The 16,099-nt window shown below is 41.6% G+C and overlaps 1 protein-coding gene across 1 annotated transcript; it reads left to right on the top strand.

Moving 5' to 3' along the window:
• Positions 1–5,176: 5,176 nt before the first annotated feature.
• On the top strand, positions 5,177–10,545 carry bambia (BMP and activin membrane-bound inhibitor homolog a). The gene is made up of 3 exons (XM_080417842.1): positions 5,177–5,711; positions 8,123–8,413; positions 9,355–10,545. Exons 1-3 carry the CDS (start codon positions 5,636–5,638, stop codon positions 9,771–9,773), a joined length of 786 nt encoding a protein of 261 aa, XP_080273968.1. The 5' UTR covers positions 5,177–5,635; the 3' UTR covers positions 9,774–10,545.
• The last annotated feature ends 5,554 nt before the right edge of the window (positions 10,546–16,099 follow it).

Genomic DNA, 16,099 nt, shown 5'->3' with positions numbered 1-16,099 from the left:
TGTAGTGGAGTAAAAGTAAAATTATTGAAAATGGCAAATACTCCAGTAATGTACTTAGTTACTATACATCACTGCTGGTGACTGTGCTTGTATTTGTCCCAGAACCAGTTCGTTCAGGGCCAGCTCTCTGTCTAGACTAGAGTTTCTCTGTAGGTGAAGACTTTGTTATGGAGTGTGTCTGGGTCACCTTCTTTTAGGTGATTGTAAAATGTAAATGCTCATTAGTGGGTATCGTCCTCCTAATTCGTCTCTGCATGCATTTGGTGTTTGATGTTGGATGCAGAGAATCATGGATTTGCTCTCTCTCTCTTCTTTCATCCCCCACTGATCTCTCTCTAATGTCACACCTAGAGTGTCAACAATGGCTCCCATCACACATTAGGCTACGACTCGTACCCTAATGTGTGAAGGGAGCCACAACCAGTGTAACCCCCCCCTCACACACACACACACACACACACACACACACACACACACACACACACACACACACACACACACTTCTTGAAATGCTTGACCTCTCAGCATGATGCAAACACCATAACAAAAAAGCACCTTTTTTACTCTTACCTATCCCACAGTAAGCATTGCTGATCAAGCTTGCTGATCATGACACGAGTGGATTTAATCTTTGGCAGTACTACTGTCCCTCTTTGAATATAATGGAATAACTATTTCCTTCTACACATTGCAAGTTTAAGTTATGTGTGTGTTTATAGACTATTTTGCACTGACTGAACCAGTGGTGTAAAGTAACTAAGTACATGTACTCAAGTACTGTACTTAAGTACACATTTGAGGAACTTTTACTTTACAGGAGTATTTTCAATTTTCAGTACTTTTACTTACTTACTACACTACATCTCAGATTATTTGAAAACCTAAGTTGCTATTTACAAAACATGCATTAACCACGTTAGCCTTATACTTTGGCTATTTGAAAATACAAGCTCAGATCTGCTATTTTCAAAAGATTTGTATATATATTGAACTTGTGAAATGGAACATTATGCATAATGAGCACTTTTACTTGTGGCGCTTGAAGTATATTTTGATGCCAATACTTTTGTACGTTTTCCTCAAGTCAATTTTAAACACCGGACTTTTATTTGTAACTGAGTGTTTCTAGATTGTGGTATTGATACTTTTACTTACGTAAAGAAAATACTGTACTTTTTCCACCACTGGACTGAACACAGACACCAGGGGAAAAAAACACAACATAGTTGGGATATTATTTAGCTCATTGGTTCTCAGGTCCGGGGACCCCCAGGGGTACTTGAGGGGGTTCCAGGGGGTCCCCAGCTAAATGATGGATAGGAACCAAATGGACCCTTATGGGTCTGTAACTCTGAGTGTACAAATGGAACCAAATGGACCCGTTAGGGTCCATTTGGTTCCATTTGTACACTCTCAGAGTTAAATTAACATTAATTTTACAATATGAATTGGGGTCCCAGAGATAGAGATGCCATTAAATGGGGGTCCGTAGCCTAATGCAGGTCAAACTGGGGGTCCTTGAAATTAAAATGGTTGAGAATCACTGCTAGAGCCGTAAAAATCTTCTCTTATGGGCGTCCCTGGCATATCTTTTGGGGGTCCGCGGGCTAATAAGTGTCAATTTGGGGGTCCTTGACATGAAAAAGTTTGAGAACCACTGATTTAGCTGGTTTCCAAATACATGTTTTTACCAATTGCAACCAGTAGGTGGCGGTGTTTAATCGCACAAGAGAGGAAGACAATTCACTTCAGCTGGCTGGACACACATACCTCTATGGACACACCAGCAACAGAAAGCTCTCTTGTTCCCATGCAGCTTTATCACACATTTTCAACTAAATGCATTATTATTATTTTTTTATAACAGTACATTTTACTTGTTAGTTTACTCACGAAGTTACTAGGCTAGCTAATGTTGCTATAATGTATACATTCTCAATATGTATTCACCTGTCTGTGGTCTTTATGGCCATAACAGCCTGGCTGCAGGTAGGCTAAATAAATGAATTCCTCCATAGCCAGTGTGGACTCCATCAGTGGTGTAAAGTAACTAAGTATATTTACTTACAATTTTGAGGTACTTTTTTACTTTAGTGCACTATTTCCAATTTTCAGTACTTTTACTTCTACTCGACTACATCTCAGAGGCAAATACTATACTTTTACTCCACTGCAATTATTTGAAAACTTTAGTCATTCGTTACTTTGTAGATTTTACAAAACATACATTACCGACTTCAGCCATTTGTAAATAGCAGATCTACAAGCTCACAATGGGTTGCCACGCATTGTGAGTTTTTTTTTTTTTTAAAGATTTTTACACATTTTATACATTTGAAAACTTGTGAAATGATATATTCTGCGTATGAGTACTTTTACTTTTGGTACATTTTGATGCTAATACTTTTGTACTTTTACTCAAGTAGATTTTGATTACCTGACCTTTACTTGTAACAGAGTAATTCTACATTGCGGAAATTGATACTTTTACTTAAGTACAAAATGTGAGTATACTTTTTCCACCACTGGCCAAACTTGCTTCTGTTTTGGTGGCGTCTTTCAGTGTCTCATTTGGTAGGAGGCCAGAGCCTGCATTTCCAGAAAGCAGATGATGCTTTAAACAGGTCAGCCTGGCGCCTCTCAGGAATTACTGACTGATAATGACGTATAATTGGCGTCGGTAGTTATTTCTGCATGTCCCCTGGAGCGGTTCTTGACTTAAGGCCTACTTTTGACAACGAATTCTTCAATGAAACGCAGATCTAGTTGGGGGATTATAAATGGGACTACCAGTGGAGGATCAAATGGGATCCTCTGGCCTATTAAAGCGTGCAATTTCACCAAGTTTGCTTATAGGTTGAATTGGGGTCAGCCATACAGGATAGGTGGCACTAAAGGGACATCTGGGCACCTTGATGTAAAATTGGCTATTTTGTCCAGAATGTAAAATATATATATGTCTATATTTGAAAAGTGGTCTAAAGTAAAGTATACATGATGTGAATATGCAGGGTACATCATTATCAGACTTAATTCTATCCTTCAACTTCTTGTTTATGTCTACAGGCCATTTGTAGCAATTGTAGACATATTAGACCTTAATTGTCGAATGTTCTAATCATGTATACTTTACTTTAAAACATTTTTCAAATATTATATATTTTTTAAATATTTTTGACAACATAGACAATTTTACATCGAGTGTCCCTAGTGCCCACCCTATCCCTACCATAAGGGGATAAGGGGAAAACTGTCCACTGTTCTATAATATATTAGACTGATTATGCTGACAACTTCAAGTGACATTTTGATCATATTTTCTCTAAATAAATGGTGGCAAATACGTATAACCAAGCACTGTGCACTTTTATATGCCACTATAACGTGCATTGACTGGACTCTGGCCTTGGAAGAAGAACTACAGAGAGGAGTTAGTTGGTCGTGCTGCTGATATCGATCGCAACGAGCCCTGTGTGTTTTGCATGGAATTGTTTAGAGGGCAATTGAGTGTCAGTGTCTGTGTGTCGTCTCAGTGGCGCCGTGTGTCTTTTTGGATTGCTCATTTCCCTAACCGCCTAGTGTCTGTCCTGCTCCGCCCACAACGCTATGGCTCCGCCCAGTAGGCAGCGAGCAGGCTCCAGCGTTGCCATGTCCGCTTATTATAAGCGACTTTGGGCTTGTTTTTCTGTGAAGTTGCTTGTAAATATTGGTGGTTGCGTTTTTTGGGCTTGTTTCTAAAGAGTACTGTAGTTGCTATTTGGCCTTGTTTCCTAATGTTGTTTAAACCAGTGGTTCTCAAGCATTTTCATGTCATGGACCCCCAAATGTATTTGGTCCCTAAACCCCATCTGAAAATGTTTTGTGCCAGGGAACCTGTACCAGATTTGTGTTGCTGGTTTAAAAAAATCTTCCAGATGTTCCACATTTTATTTCTTTTTTTAAAATAGCAGATCTACAAGCTCACAACGCGTCACATCGTGACGTGTTTATAATGGCCTAGTGCTCTAGTTGCTTCTTTTTGGGCTTGTTTTCCTAGACCTGGTTGCTTATTTCTCTCATAAGATCTGGCAACACTCGTTCTGCTGCTCACACACGGCGTCAAACTGACTGCCTGCCATGATTAGGAAATTACACTGCAGGTAAGTTTAGATGGTCATGCAAATGTTAAATCCTATATAATTTTTATGACTATCAAAGGTGTATGCCTTTTGCTGTTCACTGTGTTTCAATAACAGGACAATGCATGTCAAATATAATTTAACAACGCCAAAAAGTAACAGCTACTTGTCTTGGGGGCTTTTCCACCCAAATATTTGTATGCATATTGTGTTTTTTTTTTTTTTTTACAAATGTGTAACCTGATGGGAGTGACTGGCGCCTGAAGAATGGAATGACATATGGAGTACACATACAGTGGTGGAAGAAGTACTCAGATATTTTACTTAAGTAAAAGTAGCAATACCACAATATAAAAATACTCTGTTACAAGTAAAAGGCCTGTGTTCAAAATGTTACTTGAGTAAAAGTAAAAAAGTATTGGCATCAAAATAGGTACCAAAAGTAAAAGTACTAAAATGTTTGAAAATAGCAGATCTACAAGCTCTCAACGCTTCGCAACGCGTTGTGAGCTTTTAGATTGTCTATTTTCAAATAGCTGAGGTATAAAATAGGGCTTAATGTAAGTTTTATAATATAATGATTTATATCTACAAAGCAACTAGTAACTTAAGTTTTGAAATAATTGTAGTGGAGTAAAAGTACAATATTTTCCTCTGAGATGTAGTGGAGTAGAAGTAAAAGTACAGAAATTTGGAAATACTCCAGTAAAGTAAAAGTACCTCAAAATTGTACTTAAGTACAGTACTTGAGTGTACTTAGTTACTTTACACCACTGTCATGCCATGGAAAAGTAACAGCTACTTGGTTTTGTGTTTTTAATTCATTGTTAATGCATAATATAGTGGTTATTACAAATGTATAACCTGATGGAGTGACTGGCGCCTGACCCAATGGAATGACATATGGAATATGGTATTATGGAAATGTTAGACAATGAATGAAGGGGCCGGCCCAGCCAATGGGAGCTCGGGGGTGGGGCCATTGGGAGCTCGGGGGTGGAGTTAGGTGTTACGTAGTAGAGCTCCGGGGCCACAGCTATTTCTTCAACTAAAAGAGAACCTCTATTCCAAGTCTGATCGAGACAGAGTCCGGAGTTGATCAACCTTTCTTTATCATTTCTCTGTTCTAGGAATACTTAAACTGATGATCCGAAGGAACAGAGGCGGATCAGCGGTGACAACATCCTCGATCCAGTCGATCCCGTGTTGATCTCTAAACTGGGAATATAATTTTTCATTTTTGCGTGGAAAAGGCGTTCTTGTTTCCCGTTCTACGAGAATGCCGGACGGCTTTTAGTAGAGAAATGCGCACCGATTTGTAGACGCAAAAAAGGAAGACTTTTGGAGTGATTTTTTTTCTTTTGTTGCGTTTTTCTTCCCAAGGATTGTGAGTCCACTACTACTACCGTCGGCCACGGGAATGCATCCGTTTCTTTGATAGCTTCATGTAAAACGTTTTGTTTTCTCGAAGCTCCGGCCAACCGGGATCTGCTACTGGATAAGATAATTTGCTGTAAATGGATCGCCATTCCAGTTTCATTTCCATTTGGCTTCAATTGGAACTCTGTGCCATGGCTGTTCTTCTTACTAAAGGTAGGGTATAACATGATCATAAGCAGCGAGCAGATTTAGGTTTAGTGGGCTAATTGTTTGCGTCTCCGAATCGAGTTAAAATAGCATATTTGGGAACGGGCTTGAAGTTCAAACGTAAAGGGGCCACGGCATTGCTCCCCTAGCCGACTTCTGAGTGCATTGTTGGGCTACCAGAGAACGACCAAGACTCAGTGCCAGTGTTCTAAACCAGTGGTTCTCAAACTTATTCATGCCAAGGACCCCCCAAATTGATATGTATTTGGCCACGGACCCCCATCTGAAAAGGTTTTGTGCCAGGGACCCCCATCTCAAAAGGTTTTCTGCCAGGGACCCCCTGAAGAGAAGATTTATGTAAAAAAAAAAACGAAATTATTCAAAAATGTCAATTTTTAAAAAAATTATAAAAAATAGCAAGATCTACAAGCTTGTAGATCTGCAATTTTTGAATAGTCAACGTACAAATGGATAAAGTTGTTCAGATTATTGTGATGCTACATAAACTTACTTTTGCTGGGGACCACCCCCCCCCCCCGAGGACCCTGGGAGTCCCCGGACCCCACTTTGAGAACCAGTGTTCTAAACGTGTTCCTGGTCAAGTTCAGTGTCACATCGCTAACGTAATAATAAGCCCCAGTGAGACCCAGTTATAGATCGGATGTAACGTGCAGCAGAGAGTATAACGTTAGTTGTTTTCATTGTACGCTCCAGCGCGCATCCTTTTCTCTTTAGTGCAGTGTCTTTCAACCCTCTTCATATCGAGGTCCATTATTTTATTGGGCATTTGAGCCACGGATTCTCCATTTGATTAGATTTAGCCTCTCAGACCCAAGATTTAGAATATTTTGTTGTCGTTGGATACGGTTTTGTCCGCACTTCCATCGTGCTGTATTGACGTTGGTACCATAGGAGAGATAACAGGCAAACGTTGATGAAAATAACAATTAATTAACAAACTAATTGTGTAGACTTCTTGTGAATTAAGTAATGATTATGTTTAACAGTAATTCAACTCTTGAGAGTGTAAAATGGAACCAAATAGACCCATAAGGGTTTCATTTTACACTCTCAAGAGTTAAATATCTAAAAGGGTCCATTTGGTTACCAACTCTCCATCATTTAGCTGGGGACCACTTGGAACCCCCTCAAGGACCACTGGTGGTCCCCGGACCACTGGTTGAGAACCACCGCTTTAGTGGTCGTATTTTAGCCTACTGTTTGTACTTCCTAGTCATTTCTAATGAAACATAATTAATGATCTTACTTATACTTACTGTGATTAGAGCAATCACTCACAAACGAGTTGATCACGGTGAACCCCCTAAAGTTTCATCCACAAGCAAACACGTCAAATGTAGGGCTGATTTAAAACTTAATTTGCACTGAAACAAGAAGGTAATAATCAAATTCGTCTTCATTTGAAACACTATAACTACTTAACTCCAACTCCAACCATTACTATGTCTGGCTGAGTAATCCATAGCCTACTGTAAGAGCTTTAAAATAAAAGCAAATTTATTATTATATATGGAATTTATATGTGTGTGTATATATATATGTGTATATATACACACGCACACACATATAATATATATATATATATACACACACACACACATAATATATATATACACACACACACGCACACACACGCACACGCACACACACACACACACACACACACACACACACACACACACACACACACACACACACACACACACACACACACACACACTAATAAGTGGGCCCGTGTATAGGGAAGAGTCTTAATGATAAGGTTGCTGGAGGCTTTTTAGATGAGCCCATGGGTCCACCCCGCCCCCCCAAGCGGTCCTCCTGACCACAAGTAAGCTTGCGTGCAAACTGAAAAAGGAGACTTCTGCACTGAGCTCTCTCGCCCCCCTTTACGAGTTTCCATTTGGGTTGAAAGAAATTGACTTTGGCAAACAAACCACTAATTATAAGCTACACGGTTCCTGTTTTATAATACAGAAAAAAGAGGGCAATTTTGCACGAAAAGGCTCTCGAATGCAAAGTTTATGTTAGAATAACGTTGTTTGTTGAAGTCTCTCATTTACCTGGTCTTTAACTAGGCTACAATTCTGACAGTTGCTTCTGAAATGAAGGCCTATGCTGTTCGGTTCACATTAATGTTACTAATGTGGTCTTAAGAAAATAAAATGGTGTACTGATAAAACCTCTTAAGTTGGAAATATGTTGTCAACTTGCTGTATGCATATGCCATAACTGTTATAACCACACTAAATCTAAATAGGCTACAATTTTAGCTTATAGCTTAACTTAAATTGGTGTACTATTATGTGATACTATACTAACCAATTACTATGTATGCCTTGGGGATTTAGATGTAATATTAACAGCCTGACTTCTCTCTCCCGATGCCTTTCCAGGAGAGATAAGGTGTTACTGTGATGCGCCGCACTGCGTGGCGACAGGATACATGTGCAAATCGGAGCTAAACGCCTGCTTCACCAAGGTCCTGGACCCCCACAACGCCAACTCTCCACTTACACATGGGTGTTTAGACCCCATAGCCAACGCTGCAGACATGTGCAGCGGCTCGTCCAGGAGCACAGACGTCCTCCTCGGCGGGGTCTCGGCCACGACACTAGAGTGCTGTCACGACGACATGTGCAACTACAGAGGCCTGCACGACCTGGCACACACTAGAGACTCAACAGGTAAGAAAACGCCACCTTAGACTTGCTGGAGCACAGGCATCTGTTGAAACTTGGGTTGGGATCTTTTTAGGATTTGAACGATTCCGGTCCAATTCTTAAACAGTTCCCTTTAACGAAAATATATATTTCATTTTTGACTTTCAAACAAATTCAATCATACATATGGTATTACATACACATTATTGTTGTGGTTCTCAAAGTGAGGTCCAGGGACCCTCTGGGTTACCTGACAGGGTTCCAAATGGACCCTTACAGGTCTATAACTCTGAGAGTGTACAGTACAACGAGTCCATTTGGTTCCATTCGTACACTCAAGAGTTATGGTGGTCCTTGAAATTAAAAAGTTTGAGAACCACTGACAGTGTAATAAACCGGCTCCGGAAACGGTTCCAAATGTGATGGAACCGATTACGGTTCCTCCGATTCCTCCGCTTCCGGATCCCAACCCTAGTTGAAACACCAACAAAAGGGGTATAGTTAAACGTTTTCATGATGTCTCAGTAAACATTAAACATTTGCCTCTTTAGTCTTCCCAACTGAAATACTGTGAGCGTTAAGCTTTTTCATACACCTTACTCTTTATAGACACGCACCCCTCCTCCTTTTTTTCTTCTTATAATTTTAAGCACTTGGACGTAGATCAGATATTTTTTATTTTACTGCATGTGCACCATGTAATTTTCCCACTGGGTTAGGAATGTGCCTTGTAGAATGAATATCCCTCGACAAGGCTGCATGTTGGGCATAAATACAGGCTCGTTGAGTTATGAAAAGGTGCATAGACTATAAGGAAGGGGAACTCTCCTGGTGGGGATTTCTGTCCAGTGTGGGCTATAGTTTATTAGCTGAAATTATTTTTTGGCTCTCAGCCGGGATAAGGTGACTCATTCCTTTCTGCCCTCTCTCTGTCTTGCTCTCTCTCTCTCTCTTTCTTTCTCTAGATCATGGTCGGTACCAGCCAGAGAGCAGCAACAGGAACCTGGTGACGCGGGTCCAGGAGCTGGCCTCGGCCAAGGAGGTATGGTTCCGTGCGGCGGTGATCGCCGTGCCCATCGCCGGCGGCCTCATCTTGGTACTGCTCATTATGCTGGCCCTGCGCATGCTCCGCAGCGAGAACAAGCGACTGCAGGACCAGAGGCAGCAGATGCTGTCTCGGCTCCACTACAGCTTCCACGGCCACCACGCCAAGAAAGGCCACGTGGCCAAGCTGGACCTGGAGTGCATGGTGCCCGTCACGGGCCACGAGAACTGCTGTCTGACCTGCGACAAGATGCGGCAGGCCGACCTGGGCAATGACAAGATCATGTCTCTGGTTCACTGGGGGATGTACAGTGGCCACGGCAAGCTGGAGTTCGTATGACTTCCTGCTGGGACTATGTGACTCTCCTCTCCACTTCCTGTTCTGGCCCGAAAAAAAACTAAAACACCTCACTCATTGGGGTTCCTTTCTTTCATTACTTAAAATGAGAAAAAAAAGACATTTCCACCTTTTTTTTTCTTTCGTCCATTGTGCCAGCGGCACATGTTGTTGTCTTTCTTTCAATGGCGGAAAAAAAGACTAGACTGATTCTCACGCTGTGTGGTTATTGCTATAAAGGAGCACTTTACTTGAAAATGAAAGGCGAGCCAATGAGGAGCCGAGTTTCAGGGCGGGACTGATGTGGAGAGACAGACGGACAGAAAGAGAGACAGTTCTGTTCGTTGCTCTTGAGGATCCTGGACTTTAAACACTGACCGTTGAAGGATTCTAAATCTGTCTTATTTGCACATTTGTAAAGATACAGAAAGCAAAAGAGAAGCGAACCATCCAAGTTGTCTTTGCTTAATAGAAGAAGAATTTTACACTGACACCAGGGTACAAAAAGGACTTGTCTGAGGAGTTTAAAAAAACTAGAAAAATTAAGATTTCAGTGTTTTGACTGTAGAGTGTGCACACTCCTCTGTGTACGTTCCGTGATTCAAGCTTATTGTAAAGATTTTAAATATATATATATTATATTTTTGTCTGATGAACTGACCAGTGTGTGTCTTGCTTTGGGTGAATGTCCAACATCTCTCTTTGTGATCAGACTATAAGCTTGATTGTGAGTGTGAATGAAACGAAACATCCATTAAAGGTGACTTTTTATTTAGTTCAGGGCTCACTCACTTTCTGTTGCAATGAACCACAGGACTCTTGAGAAATGAGACCCGATGGTGTTTTTTTTTTCCTTCTCTCTCACACACAGAGAAGCGTTCGGCACGTAGCCAAACAGAGCTATTTTAGCCGTGTATGAAAATTCCCACATTCATGTCACGCAGCTAGAGGTGTGCACATGAGTAGGCACATGGTGAGTATTTGTGTAATGCTGTGTCTGTGTGTGTGTGTGTGTGTGTGTGTGTGTGTGTGTGTGTGTGTGTGTGTGTGTGTGTGAGAGAGAGAGAGTGAGAGAGAGCTTCTAATGAGTAACAGAACCATGCTGCTTTGGTAGTGTGAAGTTTCAAAGCTAGGCAGGAGTGTGGGATTGGCACACTTGTTTGTTTGTGTGTGTGTGTGTGTGTGTGCGTGTATGTGTGTGTGTGTGTGCGCGTGTGCGCGTGGCTGCAAAGCTGACAGTAAAGGCCTTGTTTTACAGTAATGCTGTACATCTGACTCAGTCATTCTTGAGCCCTCTCCAGAGGTCAGATTTTCAGCTTCAAACAACTCCTCCCTCCCTCTCTGGATTTATTCTGGAAGTAGTAGTGCTATTTATTTTATACCCACTCTAATGCCAGTAAGTCCCCCCCCCCCCAGTCAGCCTCTCTGGGTGTAATTCAGCAAGCATACTTCCCTCCTGTATCCAGGAGTGTGTTGGTAAATAGGGGGCCTCTCCTGCCTGCTCCTAGGTGAGCCACATTTTACTACTCGTATAATGTTAAGATGTTGCAGTTAAAAGTGGGCCCGTTAGACACATCCATTGCACTGATGATATGTTTGTCTTCATAGCTGCTGATTTAACCCATTCCCAGCAAGCACAGTCAGGACCCGGACCAATAGGTGACGTCTCGATTGGGGCTAGATCAAGTCAAACCAAGACAAGTCAGATCTGGCCCAGAATATCACCTGATTTCAACCAAAATTAATCCTGACCACAAAAACGTCACTTCCAGGACGTCATCTGAACACATTTCTCATCACCCAAAATTGCTGTCCAAATGTCCATATGATGTCCCGGTGATGACGTCCTGTAAATGACGTAAAGATCATCCCCATATGGGCTGTGATCTGGCCTAGTCCTGAACGTCACCGGGGTGATGACCGGGCGTCATCATAACGTCATCATGACGTCATTGTGCTTGCTGGGTTAAGACCGGCATGAGGCCGATTCTACAAATGCCTTCTAAATCAGTAGTTCTCACACTTTCAAGATTTTTCAAAAATGTTAAACAATAGCGGATGCACAAGCTCGCAGCGCGGCACGCGAAGTGGCACACTGTGAGCTTGTACTATATCTGCTATTTTTGAATAGCCAATGCAAACATCTAAAAGGACACAGATTGCTTTCCCGGTTTTAATGGGTTTTTAATGCTAATACGTTACACAATGGTGTGCCGTAAGACCCGGTGTACCGTGGGATTTTGTGACAACCAGTCGGTATACAAAAAGTTAGTAATTATATCTTAATTTGCTATATCAGTACTTTGTGTGCACTCATTCCACCACAGAGGCAAATTATATACACTACAAAACATAATTTTAAACTTTATTTGGCATTAGTAAATAAAAAACGTTTTCAGAGTGCTAAGACTGATAATATGTGTTATAGAGGCAATTTTGCATTCAGTGGGGATGAGCCCAATGAATGCAGTGCTTATAATCTATGCACCAATTTGTGATTTGGTTTGGTTGGTTATGTTTTTTAGGCTCTTTACGCAACCCCAGGGCTCCATACTTGGTCCCCTCCTTTTTTTCCCTCTTCGCCAAATCTCTGCCAGAAATATCTGATCTACAAGCTCATAACGCAATGCAATGCGGGGCATTTAGCTAAAAACGAAAGAAAAGCGCTGTGCAGATAATTTGACACATTCCAATACTGTCTTCCACCAATTCATATGGTTTAATTGTTAACGAGTTTTCATTTGTCTTGAGTGATAGAGACACCAATAGAGAAACCAAAAGCATGGCCTACACACTCAAGACATGTATTTCAAAGCCACATAGAGGAAAAATAATTACAACCAAATATTCAACTGGCCAAAGAATGCAGAGAAAATCTATATTTTTTCATTAAGGACTAGTATTATACACAGTAAAATCCTCAGTGTAACTGCTAGTGTCACTCCGAGAGTTACCTTGAATGCTCTGCCTCAGAAATTCAAGGACAAGTTTACTCTTCATGGCAACTGCATGGTTGCTTGGTCTGGTGCTGCCGTGTTTGAAGCAGAGAGAGGACCACATTGCTGGGAGTTTGTCTCCCTATGCTGAAGTTGACCCTTGTTTCTTTCCATTAGGAGGACAGGAAAACACTATTAGCAGCTAACCACTTATGGCAGCTTGCATTAGCTCGGCTGAGCCCTCGCTCTGGGCCTCCCTCAGGACTATTACCCTTGTAATAATAACAAGGTCCTCTGCCTGGCCCTCCTAATGTGCCTGCTGTTTTCTTTAGGCCTGCTCTGCTCCATTGGCTCACCTGCTGATACCAAACACACGATGACAGTGAGGATGCACAAAGGTAATGGAAAGGGAGACCGTTGTTAGTCCCATGGGAGAAATTCTGTTTCAGCTTCACCTAGCTGATGGCTGATGTTTATGATGAGTGTTGCGGGGGTGGGCAGTTAGGAGCACATTTACACTCACCCACGCACACATACACCCAGCACGTTGTGAGCTATTTTCACTGCACGACGCTGTAATATGACGGAGCATAAATAAATTAAGCATTAGGGTCTTCAACAGGGGGGTCCGGGACCCCTAGGCCTAGGGGATCCTCGGAATTACCACAGGGGGGGCTGCCAAATCTTTGTGTAACAGGAACCTTTTCTTTTTTAACATTAACCACTTCACTTGACCTTAGCATCACTATCCTGGGGAAAACATTTGCCGAAAAATAGCAGATCTACAACCTCACAAAGCGCGCTGTGAGCATGTAAATCTGCTATTTTTTGGCGAAGAGATTTGGTGGAGAGGGAAAAAAGAGCAGACCAAGTACAGAGCCAAAGGTCAAAATGTCTTAATATACGCACTAGAAAAAACATTGATTGAACAACACTGATGATAGTGCTGTCAAACAAGTCTATGAAAAACACAATACAATTGTATTGTATACAATTGTATACAATATGTAGTAGGGGTCCTTGGCCTAAAAAAAATGTTGAAGACCTCTTAGAACCTTATGGTTAAAAATGGCAGCGGTCTGAAATGACCCCTTATGAGCTCCACTGTTCAAAGTGGTTTTCTACACGAAAGCAGGCCTCCTCTGGCCTGAGGCGGAGCCAGCAGTCACAGTGCGGCTCCACAACAGAAGGATCCGGTATAGTAGCAACAGGATCATTAGCACTGGCCGTTTTTGTGAAGTACCAGGCGGCCAAGCAGCTTGCATTGACATGCAAATTTAATGAGGGAGTCAGATTGGCCTCCTCCAAAAGAGCCCCAATTTGTTTTGAAGTGACTTCAAACCGCCCTCCTCTCATTTGCCAGGCGAATCACCCCACGTGGCTGTGCGAATCTGACTCCCTTCCGTGCCAATGTTGCTGCAGCATCCCCTCTGACTGCCACCATGACCTCCAGGCAGCATGTCGCTTCCAGAGTGGGTGCAAATACTGTATGTCATATTCTTAGGCAAGCAAACATTTTTGCAATTTAAAAACACACAAGGCTAACAACTTTCAACCTTTGGTTTATTATTATTATTATTATTATTGATGTAACAAAACGTACAAAAATAGTGAATATAGCTTACCGCTTGTCTATTTTAGCTATTTGTTGTACAATGTATTAGGCATAAGTGGTTAACACCTGTTATTTTAATCAGGGATGTGCTGCTCCGTCCTGCACCCCCCCCCCCCCCCCAACACCCCTCTGCTCAGACAACAGGTCCCACTCACCTACAGGCGGGTGCGAGGCCTTTTGCACAACTGAGGCTGAGGCCGTGTGAAACAATATATGAAGTGTAAACACACATGGGACCAGTTAACACCTGCACACAGCAATAGATGCACAACTCCTAGGGCATTAACGGGACTTTTTTTTTAAACCTTTTTTTCCTTGCTCCTCATCTCCCTGGCCTGTTCTTGGAGATGTCAATTCAATTAAATTCAAATTAGCTTTATTGGCATGAGAAAGCATACGTTTGCATTGTCAAAGCAAGTGTCAAAACATAATAAAACAATTGAAGAAAAAACTGGGGAAAGTATATACAGTTTGAAGGGGTACAGCATTGTGTCAAACAGAGCTATATGCTATATATATATGTTATATATACAGGGTATAAAGCTTTTTGAAGCAAATAGCAGCAATCTTTTGCAGTCACTTTTGGGACAATTAGCAGCATTTTTCCCAACACGATTTAAATAGTTTACAAAAAGCCTCAGATTTAAAATGTGTTTAAAGGTAGCAGCTCTGTTTATATGTGCAGTAGGTCTATGTATGTCAGAGGTCCACTCGGTACAGATAGTGCAGGAAACTAAATGGTATAGTCCTTAGGGTGGTTGTATTCAATTGGCTAACCTTCCTTTTATCGCAACAGTTCACAATGTCAAGCTGACTGCGAATTAGCTCTCTCGCTGCTCTTGAAGGCCTGGAATGTATGCTTACGTGTAGGCATGTAAGCGTGAGCCTAAATAGTTGCAATTAATGTTTGGTCTATGACTTGGTAGGGTTGCTACGTATGATTTGTCCCAGTGTATATCATCAGCACATGTATACAAATTAAGTGTGCACTGAAGGCATGGAGCCTCTCTTGCTGGTCAGCTCCCTTGAGTAAAGGAGTAGTTATCAATGTAATATCAACAATCCTTGAAGGCTTTTTATGAACTCTTAGCCACAAACAAACAGAGACATTCCAAAAAAAACAAACCCAATTCAATCATTTCAGAACACAAGCACCAAGAGATGGCATTTTTTGATAAATTGCCTTGGTACCAGAGACATCTTATTCTCTGTGGTGGTGATAGACATCCGTTGGAATAAGATGCAATCTAAATATTTAGCCAATTCATTTCCTTCCACTGGATTAAGAGATGGCTTCAGTTCCCTGTCCTCATCTACCTTCCCCACTCCCCCCCATTCAAACATTTACCCCAGCACGTTGTTAACATTTAGATATAAATCTGCCCTAAAAGAAAAATAATAATGTTGGGAATGTTTATCGGACCAGCCACAGGCCTCTTCAAGCTAAATGTCACTGTCTGTAAATAGCAAGAGAAGAAAAAATAAAGTTGTGTTATGTTCCAAAAAGAGGAACCCGCAGTGAATTCCGACATGTTAGCAGTTAGCACAAACAAAATAGTTCATACAGGATGGGAGGTTCTGGAAAATAAAGTCTAGTCTGTGATTGACATACGTCAACGTCACCTTCATGTCTTAACCCCCTTAACCTCTATACTTCGTTGACCGGGGTCCCCCAGGGCTCCGAACTTGGTCCCCTCCTTTTTTCCCTTTATACCAAATAGCTGATCTACAAGCTCACAACACATCACAATGTGACACGTTTAATATTATTTTCTATT

The sequence above is a fragment of the Gymnoscopelus braueri genome (assembly GCF_963280865.1).
Source record: "Gymnoscopelus braueri genome assembly, chromosome: 21".
NCBI classification, from domain to species: Eukaryota; Metazoa; Chordata; class Actinopteri; order Myctophiformes; family Myctophidae; genus Gymnoscopelus; species Gymnoscopelus braueri.
Note: the sequence above shows the minus strand (reverse complement) of the source record. Positions and strands in the feature narration are given on the sequence as shown.

Coding starts and splice junctions, on each gene's coding strand:
- bambia (XM_080417842.1), top strand. CDS start 5,636: ATGGATCGCCATTCCAGTTTCATTTCCATTTGGCTTCAATTGGAACTC. Junction 5,712..8,122: donor GGCTGTTCTTCTTACTAAAG/GTAGGGTATAAC, acceptor ATGCCTTTCCAG/GAGAGATAAGGTGTTACTGT. Junction 8,414..9,354: donor ACACACTAGAGACTCAACAG/GTAAGAAAACGC, acceptor TTCTTTCTCTAG/ATCATGGTCGGTACCAGCCA.